Source organism: Mus pahari, chromosome 7 (assembly GCF_900095145.1).
Source record: "Mus pahari chromosome 7, PAHARI_EIJ_v1.1, whole genome shotgun sequence".
In the NCBI taxonomy this organism is placed as follows: domain Eukaryota; kingdom Metazoa; phylum Chordata; class Mammalia; order Rodentia; family Muridae; genus Mus; species Mus pahari.
Genome location: NC_034596.1, coordinates 65,773,564 through 65,792,024, shown reverse-complemented (window position 1 = coordinate 65,792,024; position 18,461 = coordinate 65,773,564). Strand labels below are relative to the sequence as shown.

Sequence of the window (18,461 nt, the reverse complement as noted above, 5' to 3'; positions counted from 1 at the left end):
CCTGCTGCCTTTTGACTTGGATTGTCACTCAGGGGACATTTCAGAATTCAGGCAAGCAGCAGGCTATGCTTCCAGACAGGAAGGGCTCATGGGAGCCTCGTCACTTAGTGAACTCTGTGTCCTGACCTTTAGCTTGGGCTCTCTGATGCCATCCACACCTCTCTGGGTTTTGTAGATAGCAAAGCTACAATGTTATTAAGGAGCCAGATTCTTAGGTAAAGAGGATAGCAGAACTCGAAATCAGCATATAGACCTAGATTTAGGATGGAGATGGGGAGTCCCCAGAATGCTAATGTTATAGAGCCTGTGTGGGCAGCAAAGAAAGCCTGGCAATCCTGAAGATCTTTTGAGAGCAGCCATACACACTGGAGACGGTGGGTCTAATGAGAAGTCAATCGTGTTCATCTTCGGATGAACTCAAGCTGTGATTCATGGCAAACTGCATGAATTCCTTAAATACAAGGAGAAAGTGAGGGAGGCCATAGACATGCTATGATCTCCCCCTACCCCAATGGTTTAAAGGTGTTATTGTGTGGGTGTCTCTCTTATCAAGTCTAGAAAGTGGCTTGATTAACATTTTCTCCCCGAGTCGGCTTACATCTGAATGATTTTTTTTAAAGACTCATTTTTATCTGAGGTTTTGTCTCAGCTCACTTGTGGTATATGATTCTTCAGTCACCCAACAGCAACACAGAAGAGTATCCTGGGTGAGCAGGTCCTGCCTTTGATAATAGCAATAGCGGAAGTCTGGAAACTATTTTGCAGTGAGAGTATACAAGTTCTATTTTAGGGATTGCCTCAGTAATTTTCACAGTAGCTCTATGGGGTCAGTGTCACTGTTATTTCTGTTCCAGAGAGGAAGGAATGATAATACCATGAATTAAGAACTGGCTCCAAGGAGCCCCAGAGCCCACATTCTGAACAAAAGCTCCCTCTGCTTACAAGAAGTTCCATGCAGACAAGGCATTTCTCCTCAGCCACTGGGTTACAGTGTTGCAAAGAGGAGGCAGGGACACAGTGAAAGCAATGAGCGTTACCCACAGATGGCTCCAGCACAAGGGACCAGCTAGCTTCTGGGTGAGGGGTGGTCGGTTCCTTAGGGAAAGCCACCGACAGCTAGAATGGCCACCGAACACCTCGTGGGAGAGCTGGCCTCGTAGATACCTAATCTGTAGGTGTGTGTTCATGGCCACTGTGTTCCTGCCTGCACCAGGAAGCCTGCCGGGGAAGATGATGGCGATCTTGCCAGTCAGTCAGTCCTCAGGACTGATGAGAGTTTCTATCGCCATCCTCCGCTCAATGGCTGTCACATTGCCCTTCGTTTAGTTCCCTATAGAAATGCAGAAATTTACCTTTACAGCAATCCTGGGAATATCTTATACATTTTGGGGTGTGTGTGTGTGTGTGTGTGTGTGTGTGTGTGTGTTATTGAGGATTGAACCTCAGGCCTCACACACACTAACCAAGCACTCTACCTCTGATCTACACTGCCCACACTCCCTCCGTTTAAAACTTTAAGTCAGAGTCTTGTTGAATTGCCCAGGCTGGCTTTGAAAACACTCCGGCATAAGCAGGCCTTGAACTTGTGACACTTCTGCCTCAGTCTCTAGAATATTTGTGCTCACAACTTGTGTCACTAGATCTGGCTTCACAATACCATCCAAATCACGTAGAGAGGTGCAGAATAAAACTGTGGCTGTCTTTGGAACATGGGCTGGACAGCTGGACTCAGCCAGCTGAGAAGCAAGGCAAGCATCTCAGTATCTACCTTTTGCCCAATGGAGTCTCTTTCACCAAACATTGCAAGGACTGGCACCACCGCAGTGATCACAGAGAATATTTGTGGCACTATGCAGTCCCTGTAGAGGAAACTATAGCTGTCCCGTATGAGAGAAACAGAGACCAGCAATCTCTATGGAAGAAGAAATCAAAGATTGGAAACGTGTCATTGATCTATGTCATGGCAGCAGACAGCAGAGCATATGACAGCCCCTGTGCCCCTTACTTGATTCCATCTCAAGTAAGGTCAGGATTGAGGATCTCACCATAGCCTGTGTAGTAGCTAGATGCTCAGGATGTAGGAGATGCTCAGGATGCAGGAGATGCTCAGGATGCAGGAGATACTCAGGATGCAGGAGATTCTCAGGATGCAGGAGATGCTCAGGATGCAGGAGATGCTCAGGAATAGTGTCTACCACACCCCCAGGCCTCCATTCCCTCCCACTGTCCTCATCTTCCCCCAGAAGCCCTTTTCTTAAGGAGGGTTGTGCTAAAGGCCACATGGATGCCTCGGGGCTACTGAGCAGAGGACAGTGGTGCCCTCATTTCACCCTGCTCAGATTCTGGAGGACAATGAAAAGAGACAGGAGGCTGGCCGTTGCCCTCGGCAGCAAAGCTGTTCTGTCTTCTGTCTCTATGATTTGTCTGTCATTTTCAGCTAATTGTATCTCTCGCCACTTCTCAGAACAGCCTCCAGTGCCACTGCCACCATAGCTACCGACACCAGCTCCTGTGGGCTCTCTTCTTTTGTCCCTGCCTGTTCCCCTTCTTGTTGTTTTTGTCACTACCAACGTGTGAGGGAAGACTGGCCATTTAAGGACATCTTCACCAAGCATAGCACTTTGTTGGCTGTGTGGTGAGAGTCTCATGTTCTTCTATTTCCAAGAGCTGCTGCTGGCTGACAAAGAGGGTGTGTGTGTGTGTGTGTGTGTGTGTGTGTGTGTGTGTGTGTGTGTGTGTGTATTTATGGGTCTTAGTGCTCTCCCATGCCCCTTTCTTACACCACTGCCAACCTGCACAGATATAAGGGCTCTGGGGAGACAAGATGGAGTCGGGTGGGGAAAGACCTAGATTCTGTGTTACAGAGACCAGACTGGGTGAGAGGTCATACTTTGTCACCAACTAACTCTCTAACTCTGAGGAGTTCTGTGGCTCAGTTTCTTTTCTCTGTGTGTGAGACAGAATGCAGATAGAAAGACTATTGTCCTCACCTTGTGGGCCACGGAAAAGCATTTATCACAGTATCCAACATAAGAAATTACATGAGTACTTAGCACAGTCCCATATTTTGGGCCTGTTTTGAAATGTAAATTGAAGTTGTTGCTATTCTGTGGTTTGAACACGAGCAGAGAGCTGTGAGTCCGGTCTTGGGACGTTGTAAACTGAACCGAGTTACTGGAGGACATTAGAGAAAAGCATCTGTGCACTTCTAAGAGACAGCCCTAGCTTGTGTGCGGAATTAGTGAGCTCACTGTGCAGTGTTCTAATAATCAGCAGAGGAAGCAAGATGTTATGCTACCATTCTTCCCAGGTCCTCCTCTGCTGGGTACAGCCCCAAACTGTCCCCACTGCCCCTGACATCCTTACAGGGAGTCTGGACAACATTAAAATGTGCCACTGATGAGGCCCATGCTTTCTGTATTTTACAAAAATTTACATTATTTCCATTTTCTTTTGAGAAGTTTAAAGTATCACCTGAGAATTAATTTTATCTATAATACTTTCAAACTTGAAATCATTCTAAAAAGCACCTTACTTGTGTTCTCTGTGTGTGTGTGTGTGTCTCTCTGTGTCTCCCTGTCTCTCTGTCTCTCTGTCTCTCTGTCTCTGTCTCTGTCCCTGTCTCTCTCTCTCTCTGTCTCTCTCTCTCTCTCTCTCTCTCACACACACACACACACACACACACACACACACATACACACACACATTTTAGGATAATCCAAGGTTGAATAGTTCAAGCTGATATGTACCTTCTTGTTACCTACCAACAGTAAGATCCCTTGGAGGCAACAAAGATAGTCGTTCAAATTATTTGAGGGACAATCAAATCTTTAATGTGCTTGTATAGTTGATGCATTTGATGTATCAAAAAAAATCACTCAGTAAAATTGTAATAATAAATTTTGCTGGTTACTCCATGTCAGTGGAGAGTGTCCGTATGTCCACCATGGAGAGTGTCCATATGTCCACCATGGTTAGATGTAGGGCGCTCCCTGGTGTAGTTGCATTGTGTTTGGTTAGAATAATTCACATTATTAAAGAAAAAGAAATCTATATGGTCATGTCACTAAACGGGAAACATCCTGAGAGCTCCCAGCTTATAACACGCTTCCCCACCACCACCACCATTGCTGCCAAGCAGGCAGATGACTCTTCGGTTAAGGACTGGGAGAAAGAAAAGAATTTAACCACACTCTAAGGGAATTTTATGGTATTAGATGAAGCTAGTGTCGGCAAGAAAAAGAGATTAATTCCAGCCGAGCACCAGCCCAGTCTGGTGAATGCAATAAAATGAGCAGAGAATTGGCTGGACGCCGGGAGGAAGACCTGTATAAAGTCTAAGCGCCTGAAATAGCGTGAAACCTTTACTCGCCCTCGGCCAAAGTTGAGAAGGTCAACACTAATATTGTAACTGCAAGTGTCACTGATTGAAGCCTGCCATTAATGCAGAATTCCTTTCAGAGTTTCATTTGGTGAGTTCTACGGTCCTCTGCCTCCCATATGTGAATACATCTGAAAAAGTCTGTGTAGATAGAGCTGTCCCCACTGTCCCCGTCCCCAAAGAGTCATCAAGATGCCAGCGCGTCCACTGCCAGGGCTTCCCATGAGGAAGAGGCACACTTTACTACCCCAACTCACTCTGGCAATGCCAGGGAAGGGCAGCCTCCGATTGCCTTTGATGTCACTCACCCAGAGATGAGCGAGCCTCCTTCCTCTACACTCCACGTGACTCACTCCTTAGAGATGACAGAATAACCCTGCACAGCTCTGCACTGCGTCCTGTGGGATTCCAGGTTGCAACATTCCGATGTGGCCACACCCCACCCCACCCCACCCTGCATGGACAGAATGCCACCAGATTCCACTCTTCCTAGGGTGTGGGTGGGCTTCCTCCTCCTCAGCCTCTCTGTGCTAGGATACAGTCTGCTCTACACCAAGCTTGGCATTTTCCACGAGGTGCCTATCGATGAGCCTGCTGCTGGCTTTCACACTTTAGAATAGACAACTCAGAGCTTTACTGTTAAAAATCCCAAGCTCTCCTTAAAACATGTATGTATTTTGCTTGTTTAATGGCCCTAAATGATTCTTTTCTCAAGTAAAAACTCTCAAAGCTTCAAACTTGCTTTGTAAAAACTGCTGTCAGGTAAATCCAACACTTCGTCCGGAGTGTGGGATTGGAGAAAGAGGGAAACCTGTTGGACCCTGTTGGAGAATAATGTATATAGTATTCTTTAATTTACATTTCTCCAAAGTTTGAAGAATACATTATTCTTTAAAGAATAAAATTATCAATAATATGCTTTGGGGAGGGCGACCCTAGAGCTCTCTGTTTAATCAAAGACATCAGACCAGGGCACTCCCCCTGTGACTCCCCGCGAGGCCGTTCAGAGCACCCCCAGTTACTCCCTGTGCTTCAGAACCTGGCTGGGTGCACAGAAATTTTCCCCACCAACAGGAGCAAAGACCAGTGGGGAGCAAACCCTTCAGGCTTCCATTTTTGAAAGCACACATGCCTTAGGTAGAAGAGAACAAGCAAGAAGGGCTAAAGGATTATTCCATGTGGTGGGGGTGTTAAACTGGAGTAGAAAAATAGATTACATTTAGAAAAGGGTGAAATAGAAGGAACAGTGACATTTACTCAGCCGGGTGACTGATAAGTGGTCTCCCTCCAGCCTCCACGAGAGGAGCGTGTGTCAAAGCTGTTTATTCTTATAAATAAAGAGAAAGACGTATAGACCTGTGGAAAATGGAGAAGTACTTGGAAGTCAGGGGTGGGAGCTTACCTTGTTCAAACTTAGGTGAGAGTGGAATCTTCTTCTTTAACACCAAGCCTCACTGTGAGCTGATGGAGGACTGTAATGGGCCTGTCATTAATGGGGATGGAGAGTGGTCACAACAAGCTCTACCTGTGTGTATACAGTCTCCTGGGTGGTTCTCAGCTGCTGGAAAAGCCTGAGCATTCAGGGAAACAACAGACCTTTGTTAGACTGCCCCCTTTTTCCAAACAGGCGCTGGTGTCCTATCCTGACCCAAGCAGTGACCCTCGTTACTTTTGCCACTTATCGAAATAAAACTGGTCAAATGATCAATAGGTTCCTGTGGAGACCATTGCTCTTCCGGCAAAATTCTCAAAGCTTGCCCTGGTTTCGTGGGCTACAAAGCAATCCACTGTCCCGTGGGAACTGGGTTAGGTCCTAGTGCAGATGAAACCCAGGGAACTGTTCTCCCAGGACCTATTTCTGTCACTCCGGTGACTTGCACAGTACCCAAGGAAAGGGACTTGACTGCTGCCAGCTGCAAACATGGTGCCAAGTGGTTTTCTGGGTCACCAGCATCAAAGTCCAAAAATGTGCATCTCAAGGGGGGTGAAAAAGACCTCCTTGCTTCCTAGGAACCAACATTAACAAAACAACAAGCAATGAAAAGCAGGAAGAAAACCTAAGCAGAAAGCTAATGGGTAAGCAAGCTGAGAAAAGACTTGCCCACAGAGTCAATACATACTCCTCACTGGACTCGGGAGATGGCTTAAAGTACTTCAATGTGCGAGTACTAAGACCAGAGTTCAGGTCGCTAGCACCCACATACTATTCTGAGTGGATGTGGTGGCTGGCTTCTAATGCTAGCAACTTGGGAGACAGACAGTAGGATTTGTGGTAGCAATGACTACCTGAATTGGTGATCTCTGGGCTCAAGACACCTGACATCAACCTTTGACTTCCATATGCACAGGTTTACACCTGTGAATATATGCACACATACATATACACCACACACATATATGCAATTTGGGGAGTTTTTTTTTTTTTTGAGGGGGTGGTTGGTTGGTTGGTTGGTTGGTTGGTTTTTTTTCAAGATAGGGTTTCTCTGTGTAGCTTTAGAACTCACTCTGTAGAACAGGCTGGCCTCAAGCTCAGAAAGCTGCCTGCCTCTGCCTCCCAAGTGCTGGCATTAAAGGCGTGCGCCACCACTGCCTGGCTGTAAAACTTTTAATTAAAAATTAAATAAGATTTTTAGACCTTACAAAGTGATTATACTTTTAAAAGATCCAATTATTTGCCTGATCTCCATAAGGTAGGAAGTATCCATTCAGAAAGTGGAAGTCAATGGCAGTGCACCCCAAAATCACCAAGAGGATCACTGAGGAGCTGACCCCCGTTCTGCATGCTGGAGAATCACCAGCTCTTAGGCAGAACGAAAGCGTCCCGGGAGTGGGCAAAGAGCCCCACATTCAGACAGCAACAAGCCCTCAAATCAACTCTCCTTAAGAAGGAAAATTTAAAAGCAGACAGAACACGTTAGAGTATTGAATGGCATCCTTACTCTAGTACATGTACATTATAAATTATCACAGTACAACAATAAAATCCATAAGTTAGCAAATGGGTAGATAGAAAACTATGAAAGCATTAAATGCCCTATAACAGAGGAATGGGAATAATTGTTGTTATTATTGTTGTTGTTATTATCACATTAATTGGGATGTTTACACAGCCAATAGCATTTACCGATGGTAGCAACCAGGAAAATGTCCCTGGGTTTCAGGTGGGAAAACTCTTTAGAAAAAAACCTGCAGGCCAGGAAAGAGGGTTGAGTGCAGCCAGTAGCCATGTGGGATCTGTAGCCCCCTTACTGACAGCCCCCCCTTTACCCCAAGAGCAGATCACAGGAGTGTCAACTTCACAGAGAAAAATGTCTGCAGGGTCCTATACGAGACCTTAATGCGCCAAGGTCACCAGATTCACAGAGTTTTAAACTTAATAGTCTGACTTCCGTAACCTTTTCTGAAGAGTCCCATTAGCAACATCCCGTAAGGACATCACCCATCTATCCTCCAGAGCCATTGCCCATGCAGAGAGCAGCATGGACTGGTCTCCGTGTGGATCCATTTCCATGATGCGCTTGGAATCTGCTTTGAGGGAGCTTTCCCAAGTCCCACTGTGCCTCTGTTCTACTGTGAGGGTCTCCCTCTGCCATTTTGTACCCACCTTTCTGTTCTCTCGCCAACCTTAGGTGGTTCGGGACCAGATCTCTCACTGCACAGTGAAGCTGCGCCAGACCACGGGCCTCATGGAATACTGCTTAGAAGTGATTAAGGAGAACGACCCCAGTGGCTTTCTGCAGGTCGGTTTACTAGCTTCCGCTTCCTATTCCAGTATAGGACACATAGATGGGACATCTAGAAGTCTGGCTTACGGTGTGTCACTCAATAGCGGAACTTACCTGCCTACTCAGGGAGTGTGCGCGAGCCTGTTGCAGAGCTCCACAGACTTCCTGGAAGTCTCTAACAGCCAATGCTTCAAGACTAAGAGGAGCAAGGGCTGAAGCGGGGTACCGGAAGCGTGCTTAATCATGAAAACATAATTCTCTGTACTTTTCTCCCAAAGAAGAGAGTATTGTCTCGCCTGAGGATTGGGCCTTGTCCCTCAGTTCTGAGCAGTGCTGTCAGCTGGAGTCTGTGTGAATAGTCCTCCGTGCTGCCTCCTCCTGCTGCTGCTCAGTAAACCAGTTATTGTTCCCAGTGGCACTAGACAGGTTGCTTTGTTTGGGTTGTTTTTTTTTTTTTTTTTCATTGTCAGTTATAAAGTGCTATGGTGTAAGCTGGGTTTTGCTTGCATTTTTTTTTTTTATACCAATGACAAGGCAAGGCATTTTTTTTTTTTTAAACTAAGCTGACATGTAGATCTCTTCCGATTCACATTCTGCAACCAGCCGCCAAGAGTGGCAGCTGGGGCCCAGTGTAAGAAATGAAAGAGGTCTCTTCCAAAGAGTCACCTGAGAGCCACGTGAAGGTAGCGCACTGAAGCTGAACGGAGACGTGCAGCAGCCTCTCTGCCTCTCAGGCCTCGGTCTGGAATTTTGTCTGGCTGCCCACACCTTGAAACAGAAGGGTGGCACTGTTGACTCTATAGAATAAACTGGTTCCCACTGTATCATTCTTTAAGGTTGACAGCATTTGGGAGCTCAGTATAAAACGCGTGAGCATAGTTCATGTAAAATCCACTAGCAGCTGCTAATTGTTTCTAGTGCCTCCTTCCAACTCAAGAAAAATGTCCTGCTTTGCTTCAGAGACTGTGGGCCACTCTAGTCACGCCACAGTCTTTCTCACCAAGCACGCTGAGGTGGGAAGGGCTTGAGGTCCTCATGGTTTGGTGGTGATGCTCACAGAGAGTCCGGGAGCAGTGTTGCGGTTTGAAGGTGACGTTGTGTTTCTTTGATGTGCTTAGATTTCAGATGCTCTCATAAGGCGAGTTCACTTAACTGAGGACCAGTGGGGGAAGGGCACCCTCACTCCCAGGATGACCACGGACTTTGATCTGAGCCTGGACAACAGCCCTCTGCTGCAGTCTATTCACCAACTGGACTTCGTGCAAGTGAAAGGTGCGTCCTTGTGTCCCCAGGGTCAACACGCTGTCCCCAGCAGGTGCTGCTGCTTGCAGTACTGTGGATGACCCCGTGATGAAGGTTATAGGATCCAGAGTGAGACTAGGAGAATGGCCTCAGCAGTTTCGAGCACTTGCTGCTGGGTGTGGTGTGCACATCTATAATCCTGGTCCTTAGGAGGTAGAGGCAGGCAGATTTCTGTGAGTTCAAGGCCAGCCTGGTCTACATAGCGAGTTCCAAATCAGACAAGACTACAAAGTAAGACTTTATCTAAAAAAGAAGAATGAGAATCGAAAATTGGGAAAAAGGAAAGAAGAAGAGGAAGAAAAGAAAAAGAGCATTTGCTGCTCCTGCAGAGGACCTATGCTTAGTTTCTGGTACCCACTCCAGGCAGCTTACCTGTAATGCCATGTCTAGCATCTGAGGGCACTTACAATGCCACTGTGAAGAGCTGAGACCTTTCCACAAGTAACCCCCAATTAACATCAAATATTGAGGAAATCCGGCATTGAAATGAAAGCTTCCGGTGGGGTGGAGAGCGTGCCGGGTGCTGAGTGTGGACGAGTGAGAGTTTGAGAGGATGGCTGTAAGCCTAGGGGGGGAGGGGGAAGGAATGAAACCTTGAGAGAAACCTAAAGGTTAGCTTATGGAACTGCAGAATATGTCAAGATCTGCCTCAAGTTTTTGTTCTTGTATTTTTTTATGTTGGGCACCAAAAGGAAATGAAAGTGCTTACTATTAGACATCGAAGCCAGCTATGCAGTGGTATTTATGGCACTGAGTGATCCGCTGAGAACCCTTTCTGATTCTTATAGCTTCATGTCTTGAAATACATTCTTAGAAAGCTGCAAAAATAGTAAGAAGTCCTTGGTACCATTTACCCCCTTCCTGTCTCCCACCCCGCAGTTACATTTTATATAGCTACAATACAGTAACAAAACAATTGAACTTGACATTGGTCCAGTGTATGGATGAGTCTATGACATCTTAGGACATATGTAGATTCCTAGAGCTACCACCACAGTCAAGATAAAGACCAGTTCCAAAGCCAGATGAAAAAGATGGAGATCTGTAAGCCCAGCTAGGAGGAGGCAGAGGCAGGGGCATCTCGGTTTCAGACCAGCACAAACTACATAGTAAGAGTCCATATTGAGAACAAAACAGAAAGGAAACCTGGGCCACAGGTCAACCCCTCCCCAACTCAAACCCTTGACAAGTGTGGCTCTGTCCTCCACCTCTACCATATCAGTACTTGAAAGCCGAAGAAACTGGGCCAGGTGTGGTGGCACATTGCCTGATCCCAGCACTCAGGAGGCAGAGGCAGGGCTCTGTGAGTTCCAGGCCAGTCTGGTCTACATAGCAAGTTCCAAGCCAACAGGTGAAATACTGTCTCAAGCAAAGTAGATTTAAAAAACAAAAACAAAACAAAACAAAAACCTTTTAAGCAATTAACAATTGAAAACGATACTTTTCAAGGTTGGAGAGGGGACTCAGCGATTATGAGTGCTCGCTGCCCTTGCAGAGGGCCAGGGTCTGGTTTCTAGGGTCCAGTCAGGTGGGTCACCGCTGCCAGAAACTCAGCTCCAGAGTATCTGACATCATCTTCCAGCCTCTGTAGACACTGCATTCGGATTGCAAACCCACCCATGTACACACAATTTAATATAAAAGTAAAACCGTTTTTTAAACTGGAGATCTTTATTTACATTTTCCACCTCTTAATTTAAGTGCCCACACAATAAATAAATCCTAAACATAGATGCTTTGCAAATTGTATATGTTAGGAAAAAAACGTCTACCTGTGTCTGTCCCGCGCCAACCGTCTCGCCAGCAAGAACGACGCGGCACACAAACAGGATCCTTCTGTAGCAAAGCTTTTATACTCTTGAGAGGGAGAGCACAAGCTTCCAAAAATGGAGACCCCGAGCAACAAAACCGCCTCCCTTATATAGGAGCTCTACTCCGCCTCGGACGTGGCGCTCATGGATTGGCACAGGTCGAATCATNCGATGTGATGTCAGAGGCGAGCACTCNGGCCCTTAGNGTGTGGCCTGGCTTACGCATGCGCAACATAGTATCACTCCCGGCAGCGGATGTCAGCGCCATCTTGTAACGGCTATGTGAGGCGGCGCTCCACATGTGTCTGCTTATCCTGCAGAGAGCCCTATAAGCAGAGTTTTAATACCTTAGGGCTGCCGGTGTGTGGGTGACCTCATGTGTGTGTTAGGCACTCCTGCATCTTTTCATGACCCTCTGCTGTTAGTCACTCAAGTTTCCTCGTTTTTTTATCGATAGGCACTGCTTTAAGATACTGCCTTAACCAAAGTCTGAGTGATGTGTAAGTTGTAAGTTAAAATGTCGTGTTGTAGCAACAAAAAAATGGGAGCTGTTATGGAATGTTAAACAAAACATTCATTATCCAAGAGCAGTGCTTTTCTTGTCACCTCCATTCTCACAGCTGAGGACACTGGGGCACAGGAAGCTATGTTACAACAAGCAATGGGGCAAGGGTCCACTCCAGGAAGTAGCTTCAGAGCACACTAGTGTCATTTCCAACTTGTTCCACAAAACTAGCACCTTCCAGTGTAGCTTCTTTGAGAAACAGCCAATTTTCTTTTATACATTTAAGTGTGTGTGTGTGTGTGTGTGTGTATTGCACAATCATTTATTGCTGTTTAAAAATCTTTCTCTGACACCTACATCACTAAACCATCTATTCCAAGAGTATAGAGCCCCAGCTTAATTCCTCCCAGCCAGCCTGTCTCCAATCCTTTCAACAAGATAAAACCATTCAAAAGTTATAGCTCAAGTGTTGTGGAGGAGGAACTGCATCGTAAAAGAGCAGTGCAAAGGTTTCTGGTGGAGGAGGAGAAACCCCAGTCCACCTTGATGATCCTAGGGCAGGAGGAAGGGGCCATTAGAAGGTAGAAGCCTCATGGCTTTGAAATGCTTCGATGGGCTGGCAGAGCAATCTGCTCCCACATCCGCTGCCCTTCTGGGTCTGGTCCATCCACCTGCCCCGTATGGAGTTCAGGCCATGAAACTGGGGTGAGCAGTCCTGCAGCTGGTGTAGAAACTGAGGTCTGAGAGCTGGGCATCACAGACCACATGTCCAAGGGCAGTCACGTGTTCACTTAGCGGTGCATCCAGCGCTAAGAGCAGGGAAAACTGTATGTGTGGGCTGCTCAAGTCTGTGCACACTGCAGAGAACGGCAGCTACACTACCGCTAAAACGCAGAGCACCCTAGGTCCAGTACCTGACCTGGCACATAGAAGATCCAGAACAATCCTTTATGGCATTAAAAGAAAAGACCATTTGGTGTGAGAGCAAACTTTCTTCTTAACACTTTGTCTTAGTTTAATTTGATTCTGATTATTTTCTCTCTGCCTTGTTAATTTATGTGTCCTGCTTTGTGCTCGTTAAGCTTAATCAATTCAGTGGTAGCCTGCTCTCATTCGGCCTGAATAATTTTTACCTGTTAGATACAGAAAAAGCCAAACTGCAATATCAGTTGAGTGGCTGCAGTTGAGACCCCCCCCCCCCAGCCTTCGGGATATCTGTTAGCACATAGACAGCTGTCCCTCGTCTATTGTTAGCTTGTTCATGATCTAAAGGAGTCCTCAGTCCCCTTGATGAACTACCCTTTCACAACCTGTCAGTAAAAAACCGTCCTCCCTCAAACTGCAGTCTAAGTCCAAGCACAAACGAGGCAAATTGAATAGCATTTGGAATAGTGTTAATGTAATCTGACCAACATGAAATAATGATGTCATTAGATATGTTTATCTAATGATGTTACATGGACACAATAGAAACTCAAAAAACATTTTTAAGTAAATTCAAGTATGCATTTAAACTTCTGACTTTTTTAATGCAGAAAGTATCTGCCTGTTTCTTGACAAAAAAATTTTTTTCGCACCTTTCTGGTTTTGCAATCACGTCGCAGGTGTTCCTTTGTTGCTGTGGAGGAAGATAGTCTGCAGTGAGCGTCCATGGAGTTCTCTTCAGGCAGCTGCAGCTCATCATGTATGCACCCTCTGGGGTCAATGCCTCCATAGCTAAGGACTTAGCTGCATGTCCCTTTCTGGGTCTCTCACCCTCAGCAGGCGAACTCTATCTAGAGAACACTGGACTTTATGATTCTCCAGATGCCTCAATTATCTGGCATGCTTCTGGTTGTACCTTAATGAGAATGCCATTTCACCTTCTTTCCAAACCACTATAAGTGACGTTTGAGCTCCTTGCCTTTAATTGTATAAAAATGACATACCACGTTTTGTCTGCCGCTTTTATTAAGGATCATTTTAGGAACATTTTTCTGAATTCTCAGTTGGTAGTGTCAACTCTTTCCTGGGTTCATGGGAATAGAGTTTTGAGAGTCTTTTTGTAGTCTGCCAAGGGTTCTGCGCATGGGTGAGAATAGGTTTTGAGCATCTACTCTCTTCGAAGACTATTATACTAGGATTATGTGAGCACAGAGAACATTTAAGTCGTGTTGCTAAAATCAAATGCCTGCATGTTAAATTAAGACCAGGACAAAGCTGTGACCTAAAGCTACACCCGCCTCTCAGCACATAGACCGAATAATTGTTCATTCCTTTAAGTGGCTCTCCTCCCCTGGGGATATATTAATCTTCATTAACTCCTCCTTAATGCAACATCTCTTGATATATTCCAAGGTCGCAGGCAAGGACAGAGTGATCTGAGCTGACTCAAGCAGGGAACAAGCTGCGGGAGAAGGCTGGCAGGGGCAGGTGAACACACACATGTACAGGCAATCTGTTCACATGCAGAGGGGGCAGAAGTGAATGTCCTCGGAACATGTATGATTGCCAGACTTTCCAGTGGACCAGTGATAACTTTCTAGAAATGCCCTGTATTTCTTCTAGACCAGTGGTCCTCAACCTTCCTAATGCTGTGACCCTGTAATACAGCTCCTCATGTTATGGTGACCTCCAGCCATAAAGTTATTTCGTTACTACTTCATACCTGTCATCTTGCAAATGTTATGAATTGCAATGCAGAATATCTGATATATGATCCCAAAGGGGTCAGAACCCACAGGTTGAGAACCTCTGCTCTAAAGCTTAACTGCTGCTTTTATTGTTTGGCCACTGTAAAGGGGAATGGATGGTTGACAGGTAAACCTTCAGAGGAGGGGAGGCTGTAAGATGGCGCTCCTGACACCGTAGCTCTGAGTGGGAGCAACAGTGACTACAGTAATGCTTGGGACCTTTGCCATCGAAAAAGAAACAACTTGAATGAGGTGTGAAGACGTTGTTCTAGTTCAAAATTCCTGAGCCCCAGTTGCAGGAGCAGCTGATGTGTGCCAAGCCCACAGCCTTGGGGCCATCCTGCTAGGCTTCAGACCCTGATCCCACCTCCTATTAGCCATGAAACCACACTGGGCTTCAGCTTCTTTGTCTATGAAGCAGAGATAAGAAGAAGGTGGCTCTGAAAAATCCCATAGGTGAATGCGTGTGAGTCTCTTACCACCCCTGAGCATTCATTAAACCCCCTAAGGTTTATGGTCTATGTGGGGGTGTGGAGTTAACTTCCTTTCTCCCTCACCATGTTCCAGCTTGTTCCACAGAGGAATTCTGGAGGGAATTAGAGGAAGAGTTAAATAAGGAGAGAGCAGCCTCCAAAGGATGAGATTTGAAGACATTGGTGGAAGGCACCATTATAGAACATAGCCCCAAGCTACACCTACACCAGACTCACTACAGAAGCACAAGTCACAGCTCACTGTTTCCAAGAGAATTTTCAGTCTGTAGCTTGTGTTTATAGGTCAAGAGAATATTAAACGCTGCAATTGTGATCAGACCAGGCGAAACCCATTATAAAGGGAAAACCAAAGATGTCTCCAAATGAACACAAGATGTAAAGACCAAAACAGTCATGGAAACCCCAGACACAAATGTCTCAATAAAACAAAGCACTCTTCAACATCATCCCGGAAACCACTGTGCTATACCACGGCCAACCCATAAAGTATGGAATGACTGAAAATACTTTGCATTTCCTATAGACTATTTATCTCATAGCTAATAAAATTAAATAGGGTAACAAAACAGCCACCATAAAAACATCTACTTTAATAAATGTCAACCCATACTTTAGTTAATAAAGCTGTAACTTTGACCTACCTGCTGTACATCATTTGTAGTAAATAAGAAATAGATAAATATGGAAAAACTAATTCTTAGCATGTAGAGAAACATTCGGATAAGCAACAGGTTCCAGTTTAGACATGCCACGGTCTCTGTGTAGCCTACTTCCATCTACTTTGGTCATTTTCCTACTGTTTAAATATGAGACGAAATCAAGACCTGACATTAGTGACAGGTTTCCCCCCAAGTTATTTGTTTCTTTTTACAGTCTTCTTCTTGGGGACTCAAAATTAAGCCCGGGTGTTTTAATTCCATGTGTCTTCATGCATTTCACTTAATTATTCAATGATGCCTTTGTCTAACAGGGAGATTTGTCTCATTTCATGGTCTTATTCTTTGATTTTGTAATTGATGAAGTATACACTTGCTCTCAGCATCAATGAATTAAAATGAAAGACTGATATGGAGCTAATGAGACAGACAGTCCAAGGAATGGGTTCATGATACACCTAACAGAATAAATATACCAAGAAGATTCATCCACATCTCTAGATCAGCCGTTTGACTAAATTTCACCATAAACATAAAATAGGTACTCCATTTATAAAGGAAACATAGTTTTAATAACAAAAGTTCCACATACGAATAGACTTCAAGCTATCCCTCAGTAGCAATCCCCAAGTGATGTGTCTCTTTGTGGTGCTGATACAGCCCTTTAAAGTCATGTCTTCTGTCCCTGTTTCCACTCAGTCCTGGAATTTGTTATGAAACAAAGCAAGAGTTTCTGTACTTCCCTCCAAATTCAGATGCTCTGGGCACACAATGGCTGCAGAAGCCATTGGTCTCTTAGAAGAGTCTGCCCTACACCATTGAAACATGAAGCAGGATTTCCTGCTCTGAAATAATCACCTTCAGTTCTGTTTTATTGAATGCTTTATTTAGCAGCCCCAGTCTGGTTTCACTGGAAGTCTTTCCTAAGCATAAGGTGGCCTCACTCACCTTCACATCATGTGCACTGAAGCTACTTTGTCTCCTAGGTCACTCACCGTAGACCCTGTACTCTAAACTGCTGTTAAACCAACACATCCTGGTTGGAATGACGGACAGGAACATATTTAACTCAGTGCATGACACACCAAGTCCCATGTTGGTGCAGCAGACCACATGTTAATCCCGTATTTACCACATGTTCACCTAAATGTTCCTAAACTTGAATTCCAACGTGGTCTCTCCTGTGATTAAAGTATGGATCCTTGGAGCATGTGCTGGTGCTTTTTGTTGTTGTTTTGTTTTTGTTTTTGTGTTTGCTTTTAAATATTGGTAAGAGACTAGAGAGATGGCTTAGTGATTAAAAGCTCTTGCAGCTCTGGCAGAGGACCTGAGTTCTGTTTCCAGAACCCATGCAGTAGCTCACTGCTGTCTGTATCTCTCGCTCCAGGATTTCTGGACACCTTCTTCTGACCTCCACGGGCACCAGCCATGCAAGGGGTGCACATATACACATGCAGGTGAAAACACTCACACACGTAAAATAAAAACAAATACCCAAATTATTTATTTATTTATTTATTAATTTGCTAAAACCATTTCTCTCAGCTATCTATAGTGAGTTCCTATATTGGGAACAGAAGTGGTCAACTAGAATTTTTATGCTCATGTGTCTGAAGATTTGGCTACATATAATTTTAAATAGTCTAAATTATAGAGGGTTGCTAGTCATTTTTCACAAGACTTGAAAACACCACAAGCCTCCTGTCACACTCGGATCTGCTCCTGTGTCCCTGGGCTAAATTGTTCTATACCTGAAAAACAGGTGGACTTGACCTCTCACTGTCCCAAGCTATAGCCACCATGAGAATATAAGGTCATGTGCTTCAGAAGTTTCCAGTCTGACATGGTTTTTGTCACTTGATACCAAATTTCAAAATCCACAGCTGCTGCTCCTGTTGATGGGCACAAGATCTGGAAAAGCACTAGTGAATGGATAGGTGGATGGATGGATGGGCAGAGAGATAGGTGTGGGATGGGGAGTGGTGTGTGTGTGTGTGTGTGTGTGTGTGTGTGTGTGTGTGTGTGTGTGTTGAGACTACTTACTTATTTATAAGGGGGAACCTTGTCATTACAAAATAGTGTAACAGTTGTAACTCAGCAGAAGCTAGAGTTGCACTAATTTCTGCTTAGCCTCCTCTCCAGTCCCAGCAACCCCCATCCTACAGCTGGAGGAGTGTTGCACCCACAACAACAGTGCTACGCTGTCCTGGAAACAGCCCCCTCTATCCACTGTGGCCGCCGATGGATACATTCTGGAGCTGGATGACGGCAGTGGTGGTCAGTTCCGGGTAAGAAGATGACCTACTAGTTATGAAGCAATGCCAGGGCCTCCCTCAGAGGACCTGCTGTGCAGTCCCATCTTGCTTTTCCCATCTCTGCTGGAGGTGGGCTGCCCTGCAGGGATTTCTTGTCTTGTATCATCAAAGATGGGTAGAGTCTCTGAAATCATCCTACTCTCTCAGAAAAACAGTGTAGCTGTGTGACAGAGCCTATGTATTGTCTCTCTGAGCCAGTGATGGGGACGATGACAACAGCGTGTATGTGACACTTTGCTGCTTAGACTCCATTAGGTAGTCTGTGAAGTCAGCATGGTGCTCTATCAGTGATGAGCTCACATTAGCTTACAGCCACCATCATGATTCACTCCTAATAATGTCATCAAGTATGCCTGAGCCTTGTGTCTACAGTGACAGATTCTGATGTCTTCCACTGACACTTTTCTTACTGGCAAATCCCTCTATTACAGCCTCCTTGTGGTGAGGAGTTTTTCTAGTAAATCTTTGTCCAGTTATCTTTCTCTTTCTTTCTTCCTTTCTTTCTTCCTTTCTTTCCTTCTTTCTTTCCTTCTTTCTCTCTCTCTCTCTCTCTCTCTCTCTCTCTTTCTTTCTTTCTTCCTTTCTTCCTTTCTTCCTTTT

General features: G+C 45.2%; 1 protein-coding gene across 7 annotated transcripts in view; it reads left to right on the top strand.

Annotated features, from left to right (window-relative positions):
- Trim9 (tripartite motif containing 9) overlaps positions 1-18,461 on the top strand; it is a 103,174-nt gene that overhangs the window by 57,197 nt on the left and 27,516 nt on the right. For all 7 annotated transcript variants that reach the window (XM_021201958.2, XM_021201957.2, XM_021201955.2 and 4 more), the window contains exons 4-6: positions 8,011-8,121; positions 9,225-9,378; positions 17,677-17,834. In XM_021201958.2, coding sequence (XP_021057617.1) covers positions 8,011-8,121; positions 9,225-9,378; positions 17,677-17,834 — 423 coding nt within the window. The remainder of the gene's footprint in view (positions 1-8,010; positions 8,122-9,224; positions 9,379-17,676; positions 17,835-18,461) is intronic.